The sequence below is a fragment of the Archocentrus centrarchus genome, chromosome 23, assembly GCF_007364275.1.
Source record: "Archocentrus centrarchus isolate MPI-CPG fArcCen1 chromosome 23, fArcCen1, whole genome shotgun sequence".
NCBI lineage: Eukaryota > Metazoa > Chordata > Actinopteri > Cichliformes > Cichlidae > Archocentrus > Archocentrus centrarchus.
This window is the reverse complement of record NC_044368.1, coordinates 22,325,623-22,349,359: the sequence shown is the minus strand read 5'-3', so window position 1 is coordinate 22,349,359 and position 23,737 is coordinate 22,325,623. Positions and strand designations below refer to the sequence as shown.

The 23,737-nt window shown below is 42.5% G+C and overlaps 3 protein-coding genes across 5 annotated transcripts in view; 2 read left to right on the top strand and 1 right to left on the bottom strand.

Annotated features, from left to right (window-relative positions):
* Window positions 1-110: 110 nt before the first annotated feature.
* nudt5 (nudix (nucleoside diphosphate linked moiety X)-type motif 5) lies at window positions 111-3,659 on the bottom strand. 2 transcript variants are annotated; one of them, XM_030719919.1, is made up of 10 exons: window positions 3,579-3,659; window positions 3,202-3,271; window positions 2,977-3,044; window positions 2,388-2,440; window positions 2,204-2,311; window positions 1,948-2,043; window positions 1,655-1,756; window positions 1,240-1,248; window positions 1,101-1,154; window positions 111-1,009 (listed from the first exon to the last, which is right to left on the bottom strand). In XM_030719919.1, exons 2-10 carry the CDS (start codon window positions 3,256-3,258, stop codon window positions 900-902), a joined length of 657 nt encoding a protein of 218 aa, XP_030575779.1. In that variant the 5' UTR covers window positions 3,259-3,271; window positions 3,579-3,659; the 3' UTR covers window positions 111-899. The 2 variants fall into 2 exon arrangements, with proteins under 2 accessions (XP_030575779.1, XP_030575780.1); XM_030719920.1 differs by lacking the exon at window positions 3,579-3,659 and adding an exon at window positions 3,423-3,572.
* A 429-nt stretch (window positions 3,660-4,088) lies between these two features.
* The window catches only part of cdc123 (cell division cycle 123 homolog (S. cerevisiae)), a 35,332-nt gene continuing 15,683 nt past the window's right edge, over window positions 4,089-23,737 (top strand). Inside the window, exons 1-13 of one of the 2 annotated variants that reach the window (XR_004019095.1) lie at window positions 4,089-4,191; window positions 4,441-4,512; window positions 4,744-4,807; window positions 7,531-7,563; window positions 8,275-8,370; window positions 9,775-9,881; window positions 10,159-10,210; window positions 12,762-12,837; window positions 13,092-13,214; window positions 13,542-13,570; window positions 13,664-13,768; window positions 15,298-15,435; window positions 17,512-18,060. Coding sequence is in view for 1 of the 2 variants with exons in the window: in XM_030719917.1 (XP_030575777.1) it covers window positions 4,118-4,191; window positions 4,441-4,512; window positions 4,744-4,807; window positions 7,531-7,563; window positions 8,275-8,370; window positions 9,775-9,881; window positions 10,159-10,210; window positions 12,762-12,837; window positions 13,092-13,214; window positions 13,542-13,570; window positions 13,664-13,768; window positions 15,298-15,435; window positions 17,512-17,577 (1,035 nt within the window). In the remaining variant the exon portion in view is untranslated. Of the gene's footprint in view, window positions 4,192-4,440; window positions 4,513-4,743; window positions 4,808-7,530; window positions 7,564-8,274; window positions 8,371-9,774; window positions 9,882-10,158; window positions 10,211-12,761; window positions 12,838-13,091; window positions 13,215-13,541; window positions 13,571-13,663; window positions 13,769-15,297; window positions 15,436-17,511; window positions 18,320-23,737 lie in introns of those variants that run through there. The other variant, XM_030719917.1, reaches the window with a different exon arrangement.
* The window catches only part of camk1da (calcium/calmodulin-dependent protein kinase 1Da), an 82,115-nt gene continuing 81,320 nt past the window's right edge, over window positions 22,943-23,737 (top strand). Inside the window, exon 1 of the mRNA XM_030719916.1 lies at window positions 22,943-23,244. Within this exon, the coding sequence (XP_030575776.1) occupies window positions 23,144-23,244 (101 nt within the window). The 5' untranslated portion in view covers window positions 22,943-23,143. The remainder of the gene's footprint in view (window positions 23,245-23,737) is intronic.

Genomic DNA, 23,737 nt, shown 5'->3' with positions numbered 1-23,737 from the left:
CATCATCGCCCCCTACTGGAAAAACTAAAATTCCCAATTTGCTACGTTTAGTCAAGTTGCAGTTTTTCAGTATCTTTAAGACAGAAGCACACACTCCAGAACAAGCAAGGGTAATATATTTATTAATTGGTAAGTAATTTCTAGTTGCTAAGGTAAGCACAGCATCAACCTCCAGTTTACTGGACCACATCGAGGTCTGAGGCACAAATCAATATAGTACATTTGTTGTAATTACAGTGAAGTTATGAGATAAATCCCCTCTTATACGCTTAAAATGTGTTACTGTTATCAGTTATTTTGTGACTAATGGCTCTTCTCCTTTATTAAAAATTTTCCAGAATGCCATAAAAGAAAATTCCAAAGGAGATGTGAGCTGGAATGATTCAGCTTTGGGTTGGTGGAGAAACAATGTGCACATAAGCTTCACTCACAGCCAGTTCTTAAACAGGTAAGTGGGTTGAGGTGGACTTTTCTTGTTAAGTCAAACAGTATGTTAGCACATATAAGGGAATGTTTTCAAATCAGCAAATAAAACCTACAAAAAAAACGCATGAAGTCAAACTACTTATAATCCTGTAAAATCTTGGAAATTACTATATATATCACCCTAAAACCCAAACAACTGCTGAGATGTATGGTGGCATCTCCATACTGAGAGCAAAACCTGGTCCAGTACACGTAGTGTAAACAGGGCTCCTTCAACTTCAAGATTTTTGTGTTGAGAATGATTTTAACACACAGCTCTATCGTGTCTGGGACTTCACTACGTCACAAAAATCACAAATATGATTTCACAATTTGAAAGTCCCCATTTTTAAATACTGCCGTGCTCGTGTGCAGCAGCCCCGTGTAACAGAAAAGACTATTTCTTCCTCTCGTCTTCATCCTGAATGATTTCCTTATTGCTTGAGCACAGGCAGCTCCCTCGGCTTAAAGAAGGCCTGAGCCATCCCCATGGCAAAGACGTACACTCTGGCATCCACCATTATTTTTTCTCTCTGCAACAGATCTGAGGGCGAAAATGAGCAGAGATCACATCAGGTGTTAACTCTTACAGTCTAGACGTTTACAAAAACTGAAGCGTGTGGGAAAAGCCGCACCGTCTATTTTCTTCTGGAATTCGTCGAGCGGTAAAAGAATAACTTCGACAAACTCTGTAAAGAGAAGATAAATAAAACAGTCGCACAGGCGTTTACGTCTGAAGGCTACAACTGAAAATGGAACAGAAACATGACTCACCTCCATCACCTGTGAAAGAACACAAGAGAACAAGATTAACCAACTGCTGCTTAGATTCTATTTTTGATATAAAGTGTTGATATTATTCTCTTATGTTATTTTTTTGTACACAAACAGTAGTAGAAACATGCCAGCTGGCTGCAGCTAAATTTAATGTTTTTAATCTCACTCAGCTGACTAAAACATGTTTGTCCTACAGCAGCCACCGTAGCTGGGATTACACGCTCGAATAGGAGGGGTAAGAAAGCAGAACTCAGCTGACTGCAATCTATTGAGATTCTACGCAACAACTTTAAAACTGCAATAACATTAATGGCCTGAGCTTTAAAGCATACAGTCCAAACACACATCTAACAGGCTGGTTTTGCAGTAAGACCGTCGCTACACACAAACAAAACATGAAATGTTCTCTCACCCAGCTGCTGTGTCGGGTTAATATTCTCCACATCATCACCGTTGATGTTGACCAGGATAGTCTGGATGGTGCAGTTAGACAGACCGGGGTCCAGACAGGTCACTGCAAGCACAGCAATAATGTTAGCCAATACACACTTATCATTCTACTGTATTGGAATTTTCAAAGATAAAATGCGTATGAACCCTCTTTTCACTTCATCCTGCTGACCCCTGAACATCTGCAGCACAAATAGGAGCCAGGATGCATCTAAGAGAGGCGACAAATGCCATCCTGCATGTGTGTAATAATACCTGGAGTGACTCCTACTACTTCCCCTGTGTAACCAGTTTCTTCCTTCAGCTCCCTCAGTGCAGCCACCTCAGCAGTTTCCCCTTCATCGATCAGTCCTAAACAAGAGAAAAATAACTCTGTAAGAACACTCACTGAAATACTGCTAAAGACTAAAGACATAAGCTGCTTGTGAGACTTTAACTCCATGATATGCAAAGCTGGAGATGAAATCAAGAACTTTTCATTATTCCAAAAAATATGCTGGGAAGTTCTGACCTGCAGGGAACTCCAGAGTGCAGCATCCCAGAGGGGGACGGAACTGCTTCACCATCACTACGCAGTCCTTATGCAGCGTCCGTTTCAGCAGGGCGATGATTCCCACACCTGGAGGGAAAAATGTGTTACACCTTCAATAACTCACAAACTGAACAACCAGAAAAATGAAACAAGACACACTCACCATCTGCTTCAGTGTTGGCCTGCCTTGTTGTCCTTTTCACAGTCTCCCAGGTTCTGGAGGATAAAAACAAGTAATGAAAGAAGTTTAAAGTGGACCTGTGCTCCAACTCCATTTTTTTTTTTTACTGTTAGACTCTAGGCTAGGGTAGCTGTGAATGAGTCACAGCTCAAAATAATCTGTATTGAGCTTATATAGCAGTCTACGCAGAGATGCTCAGACCTCTCTTTTCCTGACCACCTGGAAGAGCTGGCTCTTCATTCCCTGTCCCTATAGCCAAATTTGGGATCAGAATGCCAGTGTCTCCATCCCTGACCACTGCTGAATCCACAATGCACCAAACCGCTACATCCCCTCCTGCAGGTGGTCAGCCTACTTAATTTTATTTAAACCATTTTATTATAGTTTTTGTTTCATGTTTTGGCAGCTGTAACAAGTTTTGAGATAAAGTACATTTTCTCTTACTTGTACACACACTGCCCTTGTAATGTCAAACTTTGGCTATGTTTAATAATGATCTATCATTTTAACAGTACTTTAATGTGAGAGAAAATAAGGAAAACAATGTTTTTAAAGTCATTCAAACCAATACCTGGTGTTTCCAGCAGGGTCCACATATGTGGTTTTCTCCAGCTTCACCCATTTCCCTGCTGCAATGAGCTGAAACACACATACACAAAGCAGTATGAATACGCTGAGCTCATCACATGTTTAATGCTCAGTAAAAATAACACGGAGTGACGCATAAGAACCCAACGGGGGCAACAAAAGTGTATTTTCTAAACGACCTCGTTCACAAACATTTAAAGACACACACCTCTTCTTTGACTATGTGAGGAGCTGTTGTCACTTTGGGTTCTTCGGGGTTGCTCATTTTTACTGTCCGACTGAAAATGGAGAAAAGACGAGTCAGAAAGCCCTCTACGACCTCATCAAAAACTAAAGCAGTTGCCCCTTTCCCCCCTTGTTTAAGCGCTGAAGAGACGTTTCAGATCATGAGCTACTCAATTAGCTGCCAGATCGTTCAATTCCCCCCACCTTTCCACATTTAGCTCTCCTTCTGTTACGTCCCTTTGTTATTTAACCGCAGGTATCTGCTTTAGCTTTCACACACTGCTGGAACTGGAGTATTTTAAACTTTTAACAATCTTGTAAATTGGCGAAAAAAAGAAAAGAAAACTCAAATTAACTCACGTGAACTCCAAATCGTGTTTGACTAGTAGCAGAGAGGATAAAGAAACAGCAATGAGTCACTCTGCCCCCACTTCCTGATACGGCAAAAAGTTGTTTATCGAGCGGTACTGTAAATAAATGAGAGAGGAAAGTATACTGAATGACATGATTTTAAAATCCATATCCTTATGAACTATTTAAAATATTAATTCAACAATTATTTTTCTTCTTTTTTCCTTGCTCACGGTTGTCGTTCAAAAACACACAGAGGGCATTTTCTTTTAAATAGACGATCTCTGTCAGCTCATCGCACTCCTTCGTGTGCACCATGAAAATGATTCCCCCAGCGACATTAATGACACAATTTTATTTACACCGACCGCTAGTAAACTTGTTTCTTCTCACGGTCTTCTGAATATATTTAAACCCTTTAAAATCAAAACCTAACAGTGAAAATTGACAGCAATACTGCCCCCAAATTTTAAGACGCTTCTAAAAAAATACCAGATATTCGGAAGTTATTTACTGATGGACTCGTTTCCTTTACAGGATATTGCAGCATGAAGAAGGAGCAAGTCGTCAACTGCCAGTTTTCGGTTTGGTATCCGATATTTAAGAAGCATACGATTAAAAGGTGAGCAGCTGCCGTTTGTAGAGCGAGTCCACGGAATGCTTTTATTATAGTTGTTGTGAAAAACAGGTCGGTTAGCCGGTGGCTAATGTTAGCCGCCAGACAAAAACAGAGAGCACCCCTTTCTGTCTTAATGAGTGTAAATAGTAAATACTGCAGCCTTTTTCTTCGGCGGTGCCTTTGCTTTTTCATTTCATTCATTGTATTGTTTATTTGTGCTATATACGTGATGCTGTTTATCTTATTTTCCAGTCTGATTCTTCCACTGCCTCAGAATGTAATAGACTATTTACTGGACGATGGGACACTGGTAGTCTCTGGGAGGTATCAGACTACACACACGCACACAGTCATGTTTCTTATGTGTATATAGATAAAATACATAGGTAACGTATGTTGTGTCATGGAAATTTAGTATTATGAAAGCTGCTGAGAGTCCCAGTCTGTGTAATCCTCAGATTTTTTTTTTTTTGTCTTTGCATAATGTCTCTTCTAAATCAAAGCTTCTTAATTTTACAGTTTTACTTGTTTTTTTTGTTTTTGTTTTTCCTCCAGTGACCACAACACACAGCAGACACATACTAACAACAGTAACTCTGATGCAGAGGAAGACATTCAGGTAAGAGATCCCACTTTAGAGGGGGAATTTTTTTTTTCCAGATTGCTAGAGGCTAGATAACAACTGCCTCACATTAAAAAAAAAATGTAAACCTTTTTGGATTATTTGAAAAATGTTACAGATAAGACATTTCCTGAGCTCATGAAGAGCAGATTTATCATAAGTATTATGATTTAGAGATGTCTGGGTCTCACAGAAGAGAAATGCTACAAACATGTGATGCAAAGCCGTAAAACTACCATATAGAATATGAAGCAGTTCAAAGCAGTTGGATCTGTGTGATGTCACTGATAGCCTTAATACAGCAAAAAGCGCTGAAGCCCCAACCACGTGCTGTTCAAATCTTTGGTATGTGAGAGGCAGCCAGTCATAAGAAAGTTGGCTTAAAGAGAGAGGACTGTGAAACAAAATGAGCAGCTGCAGCGAGGCCCAGTATGAGATGAATACAGACTATTTTGAGCAGTAAAGTCTGAGAATATTAATATGGAGTTGATATGGAAATGAGCTTAATGGTCCCCTTTAAACAGCACCAGCAATAAAGTGCAATAATCACAATAATGAAGTAGTAATATTAATATAAATATCATAATTAAAGTGTAACAGTGAAAGAGATTGTTTAACTCCACAGTGAGTACTTCTCCTTGTGATATTTTCAGCCCTTTTGTTTTTTGTTTTTTTCAGTGTGGTATCAGTGCTTTTAGATAGATAGATAGTGTTTTATTTGTCACATGCACAGTTATACACAGTACAATGCATAGTGAAATGTATTTTGTACCTGCAACCATATATACACACACATATAAATAAGAAGAAGAATAAAAATTAAAAAAAGTAATTCACACTATACACTATACTCTATATACTATACACTATACACACTTTTATAAATTATAATATTTACATTGTGCAATAATGGTCCAGTTAGGGCTCAGAGTTGAGCAGACGGATGGCTTGTGGGTAAAAACTCTTCTTCAACCTTTCAGTCTTAGCCCTCAGGCAGCGGTAACGCCGGCCTGATGGGAGCAGGGAGAAGAGAGAGTGTCCGGGGTGGCTGGGCTGTTTTAGGATCTTCATGGCCCTCAGATGGCACTGCTTGGTGTAAATGTCCTGCAGGTTGGGGAGGGTGGTTCTGATGGTCCGTTCAGCTGAACGAACCACCCTTTTTAGGGCCATGAAGTCCTGCTTGGTGCAGTTTCCCATCCAGGTGGTGATGCTCCCACGCATGATGCTCTCGATGGTGCAGGTGTAAAAGTTCCTGAGCACCTTGAGTGGGAGCTTGAAGTCTCTCAGCCGCCTGAGGAGGTAGAGACGCTGTCTGGCCTTCTTCACAGTGATGTTTATGTGATGAGTCCAGGACAGGTCCTGTGAGATTTGAAAGTGTCCACTCTTTCCACCTCAGCACCACTGATGACAAGTGGATGGTAGTCCCTCTGCTGCTTCCTGCTGAAGTCCACGATCAGTTCCTTCGTTTTGCTGACGTTGAGCAGGAGGTGGTTCTCCTGGCACCAGTTCTCCAGGCGGGAGACCTCTCTCCTGTAGGCTGTCTCCTCATTGTGAGAGATTAGTCCCACAACAGCAGTGTCGTCAGCAAACTTGATGATGACGTTGGACTCTGACGTGGCCTCGCAGTCATGGGTGTACAGTGAGTACAGCAGAGGGCTGAGCACACAGCCTTGGGGGGATCCAGTGTTGAGGGTGAGGGAGGATGAGGTGAGGTGACCCACTCGTACCACCTGTGGTCTGCTGGTCAGGAAGCTGTGAACCCACCTGCACAGGGATGGGCCCAGGCCCAGGTCCAGCAGCTTAGAGACCAGCCTGGAGGGAACTATGGTGTTGAATGCTGAGCTGTAATCTACAAACAGCACTCTCACATAGTTCCCCTTACCAGTGTCTATGTGTGAAAGGGTCTTGTGGAGGAGGAAGGATATGGCGTCATCTGTGGATCTGTCTGGCCGGTATGCAAACTGTAGTGGGTCGAGGGTGGTGGGCAGTGAGGAGGTGATGAATGTCTTGATGAGTCTCTCAAAACACTTCATCACCACAGAGGTGAGTGCTATGGGCCTGAAGTCATTGGGGCTGCTGGGGTGTGGTTTCTTTGGGACAGGGACTATGATGGACTTTTTAAAGCAGGTGGGAATCACACACAGTTTCAGTGAGAGGTTGAATATCAGTGTAAACACAGGTGCCAGCTGGTCAGCGCAGGTCTTAAGGACACGTCCACTAATACCGTCTGGTCCAGCCGCTTTCCTGGTGTTTACACGTCTAAACGCCCTCCTCACGTCGCGCTCCGTCACAGTGAGTGTCTCCGCCCCTCCGGCCGGGAGCGCAGCGGGCTGTCGGCTTCCCGACTCAAAGTGCGCAAAGAAGATGTTGAGTTCATCAGCCAGAGAAGCGTCGGCACTCACCGGGTGTGTGTGTGGTGCTTTGTAGTCCGTGATGGTGCGTAGTCCCTGCCACAGTCCCCTGGAGTCAGACTGTTGTAGTTGCTGTTCCAGTCTGCGGCCGTAGCGATGTTTAGCCTCTTTCACCGCTCTGCGGACGTTGTATGATGCAACCTTGTAGTCCTTCATGTTCCCAGAGGCGAGGCCGGAGTTGTAGGCAACGGTGCGGGACCTCAGGGCGTCTCAAGTGCTTCTGCTTATGTGAAGGATCTGTGCACTCTCTCTATAGCTGACCACTGTTTCCCTCTCCAGTCATGTTTCTCACTCTCTCCTCCCATCTAGTGGTCAGATGATGAGACAACTACAACAGTCACTGTAAGTATCCTTAATGGTCCGATTGCACCGTCAGCATACATTAGCAAAGGTGCCACATTTCCACAAGGATGAAGGCTCTACTTCCTGTGATCTGATCATATCTCTGCGTGGGTTAGCATCAGTGTGAAAAACACAAAAAAGCAGAGCTAGTGCAGCCTGGTGTGGGTGCAAAGAGGCAGCTCAACCTCTGCCCCTTCTGTGGTGCATTTTTAAGGTTATATGTTAGATCTAGGATGTTAGAAGATGAGAGAATATGTACTTTATTATATATTTACAGTTAAAGCCAAGGAGGGTGGATCAGGATGATTAAGTAAAACCATTTTGTTCAAATTGAGCCCAGTATAAATTTTATAGCTTCTTACTGTTACCTCTTTGTTGGTGTTTCTTTATATGGGAGCTATTATGCTCATTTTTAAACACCTACTAGAGTAGCTTTGCATGATTTACACAGTCATGCAAAAAATAATGTTTTCACAGGATTTCGGTGCTCAGCCAGGAGTAGTTTATACATATACATCAACAATATGTCTATTCTTAAGGTATTTCTGTATGCTCACAGTCACTCTGTAGGCAATATTTTTATTCGTGCTTCTTTAACTCTGGCCACACCTATGTAGTAAATGTTTACGATATCATCTTTAAGCTTGTGACATCATTTTATTCTAAGAAGGTGGGACTTACAGCCTGAACTGTCATCATGTTTCTGCCAAGGCTCCTGAGTTCCCAGAATTCACCTCTCAAGTGCTGGAGGCCATAAACAGCCTGGGTGGGCGTGTCTTCCCTAAACTCAACTGGAGCGCACCGCGGGTAAAACCTACTGCTTTCCTCTGCTTCAGATTGCAGGCTGTTAGCATGAGCAAATCATTTGTTGCTTAAATACGTTATGCATTCTTAATTAAGGATGAGCGCATACAGTCCTGTTACAATGCCAGGTTTTTGTGATGTTAAAAAAATGTGACCACAATAAATAATTTCAAACCTTTTCTCACCTTTAATGTGACCTATAACCTGTGCAATTCAACTGAAAAATAAATGTTATGGGGAAAAATGTAAAAATAAAAAGTGTACAACTAGCTGGTTGCATAAGTGCACACCCTTAAACTAATACTTTGTTGAAGCACCTTTAGGTTTCACAGAAATCAGTCTTACTGGGTGGAGGTTTATCAGCATGGCACATCTTGAGTTGGCAATATTTGCCCACTCTTCATTATAAAAGCGCTCCAAATCTGTCAGATTGTGAGGGCACCTCTTGTGTACATTTATCTTCAGGTCACCCTGCAGATTTTCTAGTGGATTTAGGACTGGGCTCCGGCTGGGCCGTTCCAAAACTTTAGTTTTTTTCTGATGAAGGCATTCTTTTGTTGATTTTAATGTATGCTTGGGGTCATTGTTTTGGTGAAAGGTGAAATTCCTCTTTGTCGTCAGCTTTCTAGCAAACACCTGAAAGTTTTGGGATTTGGGACTGTTCGTAATTCCCTCCAGCTTAACTAAAGCCTCACTTCCAGCTGAAGAAAAGCAACCCCGAACATGATACTGCCACCACCGTGCTTCGCTGTGGGTTCTTTCAGTGATGCAAAGTGGTGTGTTTGTGCCAAACATACCTTTTGGAATTTTGGTCAGAAAGTTTAACTTTGGTCTCATCAAGACCATAACACAGTTTCCCGCATGCTTTTGGAAGATTTGATGTATTTTTTTGCAAAATGTAGCCAGGCTTTAATGTTTTTCTTTGTCAGAAAAGTCCAGCCATAGGACGTCCAGTTCTTTGCAGCATCACTGTTCTCACATATATCCTCCACTTTTAGATGACTGTCTTCACTGCTTTCCATGGTGTATCCAATGCTGTGGAATTTTTTGTGCCCCTCTTCTGCCTGATATCTTTCAACAATGAAATTTCTTGGATGCTTTGTCAGCTCTCTGTAAAGCACGACTTTTACTGGAGCAGTGAGTAAACGTCAGGAAAGTTTATTTCAGGTTAATCAGTCTCTTTAATTGATGGCAGGTGTGTATCCAGGAAGACTGAATGCTGTATTGGTTTAAGGTTGTGCACAGTTATGCAAAAAGCTTATTGTACATTTTTGATGTTTTATCCAGTAACAGATTTGTTTGTTTTTCAGTTGAATTGTGCAGGTTTAAGGTCACATGAAGTGAGTTGTGTACACCTTTTACATCCGCTGTAACTTAACGAGTGTGTTTGTTTCCCGTCCCCGTCAGGATGCAAACTGGATCGCTTTGAACAGCTCCCTGCAGTGTCGCAGCCTCAGCGATATATTTCTGCTCTTCAAAAGTTCTGACTTCATCACACATGACCTCACTCAGCCGTAAGCCCCGCTGTCTAACAGCAACATCACACTCCCAAACAACTGGGCTCATTAAAAAAAAATCACCTGGCTCTGTGTGTGCAGGCTGATTCGAATTGGCTCTGGTGGCTGGAAAAATTACTGGGATGTAGATTTGCGCGTCTTGCTCATTCACACTGTATAACAGACATTCAGTATGGGCAGTGATTTTACAACAGTGCTGGGAAAGCTTTGTGTGTGTAGAGAACGTAATGTGATATAAGCTTCAGCAGTATTTTTTTTTTATTCCCACGTGCAGATTCCTTCAGTGCAGCGACCAGGACTCCCCAGACCCAGTCATCAACTATGAGGTATTTTTTTTCCTCCATAAAGAAGTCTGTACACATAATAGCACTGCAGTAAATGGAGAACAGTCTCCAAATGCGTTTTTGTATTAGTGTTCTTTTTGTCGTTACCCTGAGGTGTGATTTACTCTTAATACCACAACATCAGCACTGCCAAACGTTATTATCCCCAGAGGGCCCTTTGCAGTGCATGCATTAGTTATGTTTGCACAATAAAATGCAGTATATGTGTAAATATGTAACAAAAGAGTAGAAAACATGAATATGCATTCAGGACAGCAAAGATTTTCCTCTGTTAGGACAATAAAGTGAAAAAAGAGAAAAACAAAAACTTATGTAACTATAAACATTCACTGGCCACTTCATTAGTTACACCATGCTAGTACTTCATGATGTGAATCTCCTGCTGTACCACATCCCAGAGGTGCTCTGTTGGGCTGATCACCGTGGAGGTCATTTGAGTGCAGTGAACTCTGTTATGTCCTGTTCAAGAAGCCAGTTTGATATGATCTGAGCTTTGTGGCATGGCACATTATCCTGCTGGAAGCAGCCACCAGAAGATGCATACACTATGGTCATAAAGGGACGGCCATGATCTGCAATAATACTCGGTACTATGGAAGAAAGAAAATATCCCCCACATCAGCAGCCTGAACTGTTCATACACAGCAGGATGAGTCCATTCTTCCATGCTGTGTATGCCAAATTTTGACCCTGCCACCTGAATGTTGTAGGAGAAATTAAGAGTATTCTGTTGTCCAGTTTTGAGAAGCGCATGCAGATTGTAGCCTCAGTTTCCTGTTCTTAACTGACAGGAGTGACAGCTGGTGAAGTCTTCTGCTGCTGGAGTAAATCTACTCTGAGGTTCAATGTGTTGTGCGTTCATAGATGCTCTTCTGCATACCTTTAAGTTACTTTTGCCTTCTTATCAGCCTAAAGCAGTCTGACTTCCCTGTGACCACTGACACCAACATTTTCACCCAGAGGACTGCTGCTCACTGGATAGTTCCTGTTTTTCAGACCATTCTCTGTAAACTCCAGAGATGGTTGTGTGGGAAAAGCAGGTCAGCAGTTTCTGAACTACTCAGACCAGCCCGTCTGGCAGCAACAACCATGCCACAGTCACCGTTCTTCCCCCATTCTGGTTCGAATTTCAGCAAGTTGTCTCGACCATGTCTATGTGCCTGAATACACAGGGTTTGGCTGATTAGATAATTACATTAACGAGCAGTTAAATGTGTATAAATATTGAAGTGGCTGCTGAGTGTATGTGCTTCTTTATGTGTAGAACAAAAGACCTCAGGCACCTGTTGGTTGTTTCACTTGTGCATGCTGATCCTGCATAATGATGAAAATGACTGAAATTACTTGTGCACTGAAATCACCTCATAAAGGTTCACATGACTGTTAAAAGATTGCCAGAGTATGGCCCAAGGGCCAGTGGCAGCTGCTAGTAGCATATGATGAGGATGGTGGGCAAAATACTGTAATATTATTGACCAAGAGAGCCTTTCAATTCAGTTTAGCTCTTTTCTTTTAGTCATCACAGCAGAATAAATTTTCCTGACAATCACAAGTACAGCTGAAGTCAAGAAATGGCACCTCACGTTATGATTAAGAAAAAATGACCCTGTGCGAAACTAACAGCTGCCAACCAAAACTCAGGCAACGCTGCATCAAAAAACACAGACATCACAATGAGGATCATAAACTTTGAGTTAATACAGGCCCTAAAATAAATAAACAATAGATAAATAGTTCTTTAAAAAAAAAAGAACAGTTGCCTCAGAGCCTCTCTGGCGCTGCATGAGCTGTTTTATCAGTTTAACTGACAGAGGGAAAAATGAATGTTTATAGCTGTTATGCTTACATGAAGGACCTGCACTTCCTACCAGAGTTTATTAGCACAAACTGGAGTTCAGCCATGTGAAGGATCAGATAAAATCCTGCCAAACACTGGACTATGCATAAGAGTTTGGGGGGGAGTGAGAAGGGTTGTTCCCATGATTTTTCCTGCCATTTAGCTAAGTTAGAAACTTGACTCTTAGGTAGTGATGTCATGTTTTAAGATGTACTCTAAAGTAGACCTATAGATTCTCATTTATGTGCCAAGTAACTCACTATCACTGCAGACTCTTAAGTACTTGTACAAAGTAGCCTGTCTAATATCATGGCTGTGTTTAGTAGAGGTCTGATCTGGCATCTACCATCGTTTCCTCCGTTTTTTTTTAATGATGTGCAAGTGATGTTCACAAACCTGTCCAGTCCTGCTGGAAGTGTCAGAGTTGCCTGTGAGTAAACTAATAATATCTGAAAATTTCACAACATGTTTGTAGGCTGGGAGCGAGCACTGTAGTTGTATACAGAGCAACCAAAAAAGGTGAACTAACACATCCTTTGGGGGCTCGCTGTAGTAGCAGCGTATCCATTACTGTGCCTAAGTATTTATACTGGAATGCTAGCTCCAGTGACTCCCTTTTAATGGTTGAAAGATTCCTTCAGAAATCAGGAAGCGTAAATGTTCCACTTTAACACTCGTGTTGTCTTCTGTCTTCAGCTGGTCCTGAGAAAGTGGAGCGAGCTGATTCCCGGTGGCGAGTTTCGCTGCTTTGTCAAAGAAAACAAGCTGATCGGTAAAAACTCTCACTTTATTTATTTATTTATTTGTTGTTGCACGTGAAGTTGTCCAAAAACATTTGGAAATCACATCTGCACTGCGTTTGACCACGTTAGTCACTAAGTGGCTGAAAATGGATATAAAGAGAGCGCGCTTCATGTGTGAGATCGGAATTATTTTTTAAAATTCTCTGTGCAGTTGTTCGGGGGGCTAATTTAGAATCAATTATAAAATTTAATTTAAACCGTGCTGACGTGTGTGATCCTCCAGCTATCTCCCAGAGAGACTACACGCAGTATTACCAGCACGTCCTGAAGCAGGAGGAGCAGATAAGCCAGGCCATCCAGGACTTCTTCAGCCAGCACATCCAGTACAACTTCCTGGATGAAGACTGTGAGCATCGGCTTGCTTTCGCTTTTCTCTGCACATGTGAAGCCTAATGCAGTATTTACAATAGCTGTCAGTTCTCCTTGGACAACAACAGACTTTCTGTAGAGATTTTTAGTTTAGTCATTAAATATGTACTGTTAAAAATTGGGTAATTTAAGCAGGAGGAAAATGAAGGGGAAGATTGATGACATTTCACTTAATTGTGATTTTAATATTTAATTTCAGGTAGCATTAAAAGTTGCTTAAAAGTGAACTTTTTGAAGCTGTGTGAGACATTGCTGTAAATGTTTAATGATTGCTCATAAAGATCCATTTTTTTCTGCTTTACAGTTGTTTTTGATGTTTACAGAGATAGCCAGGTAACTCACTACTGATTCTTATTTTTAGTAAATAAAAAAAAAAAAAAATCCACTTTCTGAGCTGCGTTTACATGTTGTGTGTGTGTGTTGCAGGGAAGGGTGTGGCTCATTGACCTGAACCCGTTTGGAGAGGTGACGGACTCACTGCTGTTCAGCTGGGACGAGCTGACGTCTGGTGGAGAAATCGCGGAGCAGCAGGTCAGTTGTTGCACATTTCCCCTATTCTAACACATGGAAACAAAGCACAGAAAGTAAGGACATTGGTGTTTGGTTGATTACTTCATTGTTGTAACAATGCTTGCTGGCAATAAATCTCATACTGTTGGAAAGATGTTTGGTATCAGCAGTGAAGATTTGGCAGGTTTTTCATAGGCACAACCCACATACTCTGCTGGTCAACCCACAAATGCATTTTCCTTACAAATGTGGCTCCATTTAAGGGGGAATAAACAGGCTTTCCAACAGTGTAAGATTCACTGCCAAGAAGGATTGTTACAATGAAGAAATAATTGACCAATTGATCTGGTCAGTAAGTAGCAGAGAGGGTGCACCAGAGGGGCAACAATGAGACAACCCCCAAAACAGGAATGGTTTTACAGGTGGACACTCACATTTTTTCTGACTGTTTTGTCACTAGTTTTGCATTTGGCTAGGGTCAGTGTCACTGCTGGTAGTACGGGGTGATACCCGGACCCTACAGAGGTTGCACAGGTAGTCCAACTCCTCCAGGATGGCACATCAATACGTGCCATTGACAGAAGGTTTGCTGTGTCTCCCAGTGCAGTATCAAGAGCTCCTGGAGGAGAGTCCAGGAGACAGTTACTCTAGGAGAGCTGGACAGGTCTGTAGAAGGTCCTTAACCCATCAGCAGGACCAGTATCTTCTCCTTTGTGCAATGAGGAACAGGATGAGCTACAAAATGACCTCCAGCAGCCCACCGGTGTGAATGTCTTTGACCAAACAATCAAAAACAGACTTCATGAGGGTGGCCTGAGGCCCCGACGTCCTCTAGTGGACAGATTGGCAGTTGGCATAGAATACCAGAAATGGCAGGTCCACCACTGGCTCGGGATGAAATCCTTGGACCCATTGTCAGACCCTACACTGGTGCACGACTGTGCTTGGCCTCATCTGGCAAGAGTATGCAGGCAGTTCCTAACAGATGAAGGAATGGATACCACTGACTGGCCCCCATGCTCACCTGACCTAAATCCAACAGAACACCTCTGAGACATTATGTTTTGGTCCATCTGATGCTACCAGGGTGTACCTCAGACTGTCCATGAGCTCAGTGATGCCCTGGTCCAGATCTGTGAGGAGATCCCCCAGGATGCCATCTGTCGTCTCATTAGGGGCCCCAACTTTGTCAGGCATGCATACAGGCACGTGGGGGCCACACAAACTACTGAGTAGCATTTTGAGTTGCTGCAATGACATTTCAGTAAAATGGACTATTCTGCTGCATCATTTTTTCTCTTTGATTTTCAGGGTGTCTTTGAATTCAGCCTCTGTAGGTTGATCATTTTCATTTTCATCAAACGATGTAGCATCCTTTCATTCCTAACACATTACCCAGTCCATATCTGTGTAGATGTCCAGCATGATTTGTTTTCCCATTGAGATCTGATGTGTTTTCAAAGTATTCCTTTAGTGTTTTTGGAGCCATGTATATTAGTGTTTGGGGTCTTGAATGAATCAATGCTCAGTGTGTCTGTACTTCTGTGCAGGAAGGCCCGGCGTTCCGCTACACCACCAGCGAGGTGACGGTGCAGCCCAGTCCCTGTCTAAGCTACAGAATTCCACGGGACTTTGTTGACCTCTCCACAGGAGAGGACGCATACAAACTCATCGACTTCCTCAAACTGGTAGGTCCTGGAAAGTTGAATTGACACTTGATGTGTTGAGAATCGGTTTGCCATTCAGATACTAAAATAAATGACACAGTCTGTGTTTTTAAAATGAGTATTAAAATAGCTGTTGGAGGGATGCAGCAGAATAAACTCAACCAAACTTACAGACATACAGAAAAGAGAAACCTGAGGGGTAAAAAGTTACCACAATTTGTCCCTGGTATTTGTCTGGTTTTATCTTTACTTAGTTTGTTTCCTTTTGGTAGAACTAGTTGTTCACCCTGTTAGATCTGTCTGGGCTCCTGCAGTTGTAGATGGCATCATATGATTAGCTGTGTGCTTGAAAATGTACGGATGCAGTCTTTGCCACAGATTAACAAATGACAGAGCTGCATAAAATAGACTATAAATGCCATTGTTAACATGCATTCACTGTCTGTGCAAATGGATATTAAATCTATACTTTTATCGTAAATTCAGAATATTTGTAATTTCAGTTCTTTAATCAGTCATGTGTAGACATAGTTTGAACCATTCAGCAATAGTCAAATGTCAAATCCACAAATGGAATTCAGGCAAAGATGCTGCAAAAACTGGCAACTGTTTGTGTCTCCAGGTTTCAGGCTTCATACCAACAGTCTCTAAATGCAATATCCTAACTTTGTTTAGCTACCAAGCCTCATTAGATATTAATGTAGGTTCAGTCAGTGTGTTTTAATGTGGTGGCTTCATAGTGTGGTGGTTTACACATTTGCATAACAAGCGAAAGATTCCTTGTACAGTCCCAGGAGGAGACCCAAGTCTCTTGGGGGGGGATCAGGCATAAAAAAACAAACAAACAAAAAAACAGCAACCTGCTGTGGCAACCCCTTGTGACTAAGGGAGCAGCTGAAACTAGTTTCTTCTTTTTCTTTTCAGTCAGCATGTTATTATGTAACAACCACAGACAGTATAAAATATGGGTTAGCTTTCAGGTCAGAAAAAATAAGCCAGTGCTGAAGTGCCTTAAGCCTGCATTCTATCTGGAGGCCACCAGGTGGCGACAGCTGTGGCTGCAAAAAGACTTTGGGTCCTATGGAAGTCGATGAGAGAATGGCTCTCTGTCTTGACTTCTTTAAACACTTTCTTGCTGAGTTTGTGTTGTACTTAATGAAAGTCAATTTTGTAATTCTTGGTCATACTATGTTTCAAAGTGGAGGATTAGCCCAGATTATTTTTTTGTATTTTTAAACCTAGATGGTGACAGTGGAAATGTTCATATCAAGGCTTCAAAAACAACACTTCAGAAACATTGGATAGCCTGATATTAGCCGCATCCATCTTTTATTTACTCTCCATGGTAACAGCTAGCATTGCTGGCTAGTCTAAGTATTAGTTGCTGGATATCTATTTTAGTTGTATGAATGGTTGCATTGCCTTCTAATGGCTTTTGCTCTCTGTATTGACTGAGAAGTGACATCTATTACGCTTGCTTTTTTGGTTTTGCGTTGGTTTCCACTTGTAGCTGTTTGCCTACATAAGCAGAGGCTGTAGAAAAGCACTCACCACACACGTAATTGTGTGTCGCTGTCACACTGCCCATAGCTTGAGTGCTGATTGGTTGAAAAGTTCCTCACTAAGAGGAAGAAGCGGGGGGAAAATAACATTACATTACATGGCATGGCATTACATCAACATGTAGTCTAGGCCCTGCAAAGTTTGACCACCTACCAGCTGGGACCTTTAGAGGGCATGCCGAGCTCATCTGGTGCTGACACTGTTACTGCCTTACCTTTTTTTTAATTATTCATTTTATACTTGACACTGGATAAAAGCCATATGTAAAAACTCGACGACAGCAGTGTAAACAGGCAGAGCTTCATCCTATCAATTAGAAATTTAATCAGGGTTATTGATCAGCTGCCCAGTGCTATGAAAAGAGGCTGAAAGATTATTAGAAACAAAACAACATGCGCCGCTTTCATAAAATCCAAACTCAAGCTAATATGGCAGGTCGATAACCTTGGTGTCGTGACCTTTACATTGAAAAAGATCAAATGAAAGCTCCTGCAGGAAGGGTTACACTGTCCTCTCCTTCTCTCCTGTCCACAGAAGAAAAGCCAACAGGAAGAGTCGGGGGAGGAGGACGAGGAGGAGGAGGAGAACGCTCCACAGTGACATCAGTGTCATCAGCTCTTCATATAATGTCTGCATGAAGTGACTCTTCACCCTGTGTTCTTGTTTCAGCACCAGTTACTTTTTTTAAATTAGAAGAATGGTACACAGTGTATCTGGGATTTCTTAAATATCTCCTTCATGTTAGTCCAATGGAACATGTGAAATTAGCAGATCATGTTACTGGCTCCTTGGGGATTCATTTTCTGTCGACACTGCTGAGTGCCTTATTACTGATCTTAATAGAGGCCTCTGCTGTGTCGAGAGGTTGGTTATTTCAGGTTTGGTGGGGAGGGGACTGTGCTACTGTAAAATGATGTATTCATTCATAACAATGTAAAGAATGTCTGCTTTTATACTTTGAGTCTGTATAGTAGTCTGTGGCTCTGTATTGGATCTCTAAACGGTCTCTCTGGGTTTAAAATTAACCTGACCTCTCTCTCTCTCTCTCTCACACACACACACACACACACACACACACACACAGTTTGTTCTGTTACCTATGGGGCTGACAGACTTCTCTATTTAACACTAAAACCCTTCATCACTGAGTCACCTTTAATTTTCTTGCCAGGCATCCCAGCTCCTCCATCTTTCCCTGCCAATTTCCTCTGAGCAGTTCTGACACAGTCATTGCTCCCGGCGCTCATTTGCAGCCCTGTTATTTTTTTTTCTTTTTCCCATCATGCATCGCTGTAGACTGTTGCTCCAAAGAACACCATTAAACTTCTTTGTCGTGTATTGACTCGGCTGTCAGTCTGGTGGGTGCTGTAAACTAGCACATTAGAAATTGATTGCGCTTTTATGCAACAGCTCTCATTACCCCGCGAGCTAAATGATCTGTACACGCACAACACGGGCCAGTTCTTTTTCTTTTCCCCTTCACTGGATTGATAAAGCAATTACAGGGAGATGAAAGAGTGGGTGTCAGAGCTGCAGCTCCCCAGGTAAACCGCTGTGGACGGGCAACAGTGTACATGACAAATATTGTGAATATGTCTCGCCACTCATCTCATTATGAAACTGAATTCTGTCTGTAAACATCCAGTTTGGCCTGCGACAGGATGAGCATGTCTACTGACATCTGACCTGGGGTATTTTGCATTAGGGGCAAATTACAAAATCTGACCATTAAGAGTGTAAATTAAAGGGTAAATACAAAACTTAGCTAATGATGAACTGAGTCTGTGGCTAAAAATATAAAAGATGTACACACACGAAATCACATAGAACCCAGTTCATTCAGTGCATCAAGCTAACAAAAAATGCTGATGCAATAGCCCTGCACTTACGCTCATGGTCACTTTATTAGGTACGCTTGTTCAACTGCTTGTTAAGGTGTGTATCTAAGGACCCAATCACATGGCTGTAATGCATTTAGGCATCTAGAAATGGTCAAAACAACCTGCTGATGTTCAATTCAATTATATAGTGCCAAATCACAACAGTCGCCTGAAGGTGCTTTGTATTGTGGGTAAAGACCCTACAATAATACAGAGAAAACCCAGCAGTCAAAACGACCCCCTATGAGCAGCACTTGGCAACAGTGGGAAGGAAAATCTCCCTTTTAACAGGAAGAAACCTCCAGCAGAACCAGGTTCAGGGAGGGGCAGTCATCTGCTGTGAGTGGTTGGGCTGAGGGGAGAGAGACAGGACAAAATCCATGCTGTGGAAGAGAGGCAGAGATTAATAACAATTAATGATTAAATGCAGAGTGGAGTATAAACAAAGTAAATAAGGTGAATGAAAAGAAACAGTGCATTATGGGAACCCCCCAGCAGCCTAGGCCTATAGCAGCATAACTAAGGGCTGGTTCAGGGTCACCTGATCCAGCCCTAACTATAGGCTTGATCAAAAAAGAAAGTTTTAAGCTAATCTTAGAAATAGAGAGGGTGTCTGTCTCCTGAATCCAAGCTGGAAGCTGGTTCCACAGAAGAGGGGCCTGAAAGCTGAAGGCTCTGCCTCCCATTCTACTCTTAAGTATCCTAGGAACCACAAGTAAGCCAGCAGTCTGAGAGCGAAGTGCTCTGTTGGGGCGATATGGTACTATGAGGTCTTTGAGATAAGATGGGGCTTGATTATTCAAGACCTTGTATGTGAGGAGAGGATTTTAAATGCTATTCTAGATTTAACAGGGAGCCAATGAAGAGAAGCCAATATGGGAGAAATCTGCTCTCTCTTTCTAGTCCCTGTCAGTACTCTAGCTGCAGCATTTTGGATCAGCTGAAGGCTTTTCAGGGAGCTTTTAGGACAGCCTGATAATAGCGAATTATAATAGTCCAGCCTAGAAGTAATAAATGCATGAATTAGCTTTTTAGCATCACTTGGAGAAAAGATTTTTCTAATTTTAGAAATATAGCGCAAATGCAAAAAAGCAGTCCTACATATTTGTTTAATATGTGCATTGAAGGACATATCCTGTTATGTGCTTTGAAGGTCTGCTGTTAGGTCCACCAGTCACTTTTCACTGGTTTTCTGTGATGTTAGATTCAACTCATCGTCATTATGCACACAAGGCACACAACAAAATGATCGTTCCAGACCACTCATCCAGAGACGAGCATCTGCGGTAGTGCAGCCAGAGACCGGCACTACCGTTAGGCAATGTGGTTTAAGTGTCTTGCCCATGGACACAACGCAATGGGGACAGGGGCTCGAACCTGCAACCTTCTGGCTAGTATTCTTCATTCTCAGCTCCGAGAAAATCTGGCATGCTGAGCTCATCTGGTGCTGACACTGTTACTGCGACCTTCCCCTAACCTTAATCAAGAAACCCTCAGGGTGGCTCTGTCTTCGTACTATTCTTCTCTTGCAGCTGAGAGTACATCCCAGATGGGTCTTTGGAGAATAGGCACTTTATTCTCTTGACCTCTGCTTCTCTAACTGTGAGCTTTTGTTTGGCAGTTTATAGAGCCTAAGTTATGGACATCTTGTTGTAACTCTTAGTCATTCAAGACCTGTCTCTTATGAAGCCCTTCTGCACTTCTGTCAGCCAGGCTTCCCAAATTTTGGCTTTCAACCTTCTTCTCCACAGGACACCTTCTCTACATGCATTCTTGATTTAATACCCAAGTGTTTCCAGAATTGCTTTGGCAGCAGAAGACAGAAGCTCAGTGACACTGGTAGTAGGGATTGTGAGCAAAGCTGTGTTCACATCTTTAAGCATCTCCTCTGATAAGACTTTGTCAGTGAGCTGGGGGAGTTGTGCCACAGTCTTCATCCTCAGCTCAGTAGATACATCTGTCATTGCAAGTGGTTGGACATCATGTACTTCAGTTACAATGCTCTCTTCTACCAGGGCTGGCTCATTATGTCCATGCTGCTCCATCCTGGTCAGGGGAAATTGGGCTCCAGCTTCACTAGTAGCAGATAGATAAATAAACGTGGCAACACCAGCTCTTTAATATGGTAGACAGTAAATGCATTTCTTATAGTATAAAAGTAACTACTAAAGAAATCCTTCCATCCATCCACCCATTATGTCAGGTCAGATGTCAGGTAGGATGGAAGCTGCACCAGGGGGATGAGTGGATCATTTAACACAAGTCATTTCATGGTGTGAAATTGTTGGAGGGTTTGACATAAGAAGAAATATGTATATCAGTTTCTCAGCCAAACTAATTATTTCTGCATGTGTGTGCATTTAAAATGTCAGTGTTCAAGCTGCAGGCAGGCAGTGAGTCTGCCCCTTCATCTTCCTTGACCTTCATCTTCTTTTCAACTATCTCTGTAACACCCACCTCGGATTCTCCTTCCCTTAGCACCCGGGTAATCATCTTTCACCAGGGGAGGTCAGATTTGCTGACTCAGAGAAAACAATGAGGATGAGGGGGAGAAGGAGAGGGAGGGGGATGAGAGAGTTTTCCTTGGACGCTGCTGAGGAAGAGCTGCAGTAGTTTGCAGCCGGAATACTCATGAGCAGCTGAAGCTGCAACACATTGTCCTCCACCTCCCTCCCTCTGTCTCTCTCGCTGGCTGTCTTCTTTTAGTACTCACATACAAACATAACCGCGCGTGTCTGTGTGTGTTGTGGGCAGTAGTGGCCTGAGCTGACCTCAGCCCCTGCAGCTGTCAGAGCCCGGGGATCACCGCTCTTTCTGTAATCCAGGTGTTATGCGGGCCACTTTAACAGCTGCGGGTCACCACCGATCCCGGGCGCTCTGTTGAGCCACATGGACGCCTTTAGGGATCCTACACAGGGATGACTACATGATAGCTGTGACCATCATGTTGGCGCATTGCGAATTTGCTGCTCCAAAAAAAAAAAAAAAGAAACAGCATGCAACCAGCAGCATCCCATCAGCTGTCTTTAATGTCATAACACACTCTGCCACAATATGAGCTGGATTGCAGTTGTTAAGCAAATCATCCCAGTAGCAGGACACAAAGGAGAATTTTAACTGAATATTTCGTGGAAGAGTGGAAACCCCCCGAAAACGTGTCGGAAGCGCACCAATTAAAAGCGTTGAATTGCAGGTGGCAGCAGATCCGCCGTCAATCGTGAGACACGTAAGGAGCATAACACAGGAAGCTGTGAGGCACTGTATTCAAAATAAAATAAAAACTATGGAAATGCAGACTTGATAACTGCAGATAACAGATCTGTTACACTGTTTGATGAGACAACACAAATCAAGAGTAGTGAGGAGTCTGGTGAAGGTGAGGTATGACTTTACATTTTATTTGACTATTTAAAAAGGAGAAATCGCAGACGACAGATTTTTATTCATGTCAAAATCATTAGAAAAGAAAAACATAGAAGAGCACCCACCCACCCACACACACACACACACACAGCCATCGGTAAAATCCAGAAAATGATTGTATTTCTGACTCTGTCCAATTTTCATGTTTGTTAAATTTCTTTCTTATTATTTGTTTTTTATTTGCTCATGGTATATAGAGTCAAATTGACTGCTTTATCTAATGGGTTTCTGCATTCTGAGATCTTATGTTTTTATTTTACTGTTTGCAGTGTTTATGCCATGTTTTTATTAGGCTAAAACATAATATAAAGGATTCTGGTGCTGATTGGGGATTATGTTTTTGGTTATATATTTATAGCCCTACTGTCAATATGAATGAATACCTTTATTAGTCCCACAACGGGGAAATATAATAGCTGTAGCAGTTGCCAAAAAAAAGTCTTATTAAAATATTATTCCAGTACAGCGAAGATAATAATAATAATAATAATAATAATAATAATAATAATAATAATAATGTTACTGCTTTTATTTTGAAACCTTACGGAGGAAGCGCTATTTTGTCCTGTCCGCATTTACACAGCTGCTGTCCAGACGGCCGGAGAGGAGGAGGAGGAGGAGGAGAGGGAGTGGGGAAAGGGAGAGAGAGCGAAAGACGGAGAGGAGGAGGCAGCAGGGACACGGTAACCTGCAGGAGGGCTCACATGGTCCTGCAGCAGCGGAGCGCGGACCACCAGGACTCTCCAAACCTGTGACACTCCGTTTGGCTCCCTCCCCTCCCATCGTCCTCCGTCTTATTTCATTTCGCATCCTTCCTCCCGCAGCCCAGTGTCGGGTCGGACTTGGGCCGGTACAGCAACGCCATGGCTCGGGAGAACGGAGACACCACCGGCAGAGGCGAGACGTGGAAAAAACAAGTCGACGACATTAAGAAGATTTTTGATTTTAAAGAAGTCCTCGGCACGTGAGTACACGCGGTTTTAACTAACTTCATCTCATATGTCTCTGAGATATTCCAGTAATATCCCCGCCGGCTTTGTGCCTACAGTTGGGGCTGAGTTTCCAGTGACCTTACTGCCCTCGGGGGCAGCGATCAAATGGTATTTACCCCCGGGACTTTAACCGTGCCTCCGTTTTTTTTCCTCTTTGTTATTATGATCGTGGTTTTCCTGTGGAGGCTTGTTGGAGGTCTGTGGCTGCTCCGCGGGGTGCTTTAATCACATCAGTGGATTTTGTGCTGTAAAATAACAGCTGAATTATCAAGGTACACAATATGTTTCGCTTGTTAGTCATTACTTTTAGCTGGCATAACTGTTTACTCCAAATATTAAAAACTTTTAGCTCACAGTTCACTACTTTTATTACCTTTTTCAAAGGTTTCCCACTACTTTTATATACCTCTCATTATTCTTCCTATCTACATATATTTTTAATCACAGTAAAATTGCACACATGTA

What these genes read in the sequence shown, in the direction of transcription:
- nudt5 (XM_030719919.1), bottom strand. Translation starts at nt 3,258, where the DNA reads ATGAGCAACCCCGAAGAACCCAAAGTGACAACAGCTCCTCACATAGTC. An exon ending in CACTCTGGAGTTCCCTGCAG is followed by an intron (nt 2,044 to 2,203) that starts GTCAGAACTTCC and finishes TCTCTTGTTTAG; the next exon opens with GACTGATCGATGAAGGGGAA. An exon ending in AGTAGTAGGAGTCACTCCAG is followed by an intron (nt 1,757 to 1,947) that starts GTATTATTACAC and finishes CTGTGCTTGCAG; the next exon opens with TGACCTGTCTGGACCCCGGT.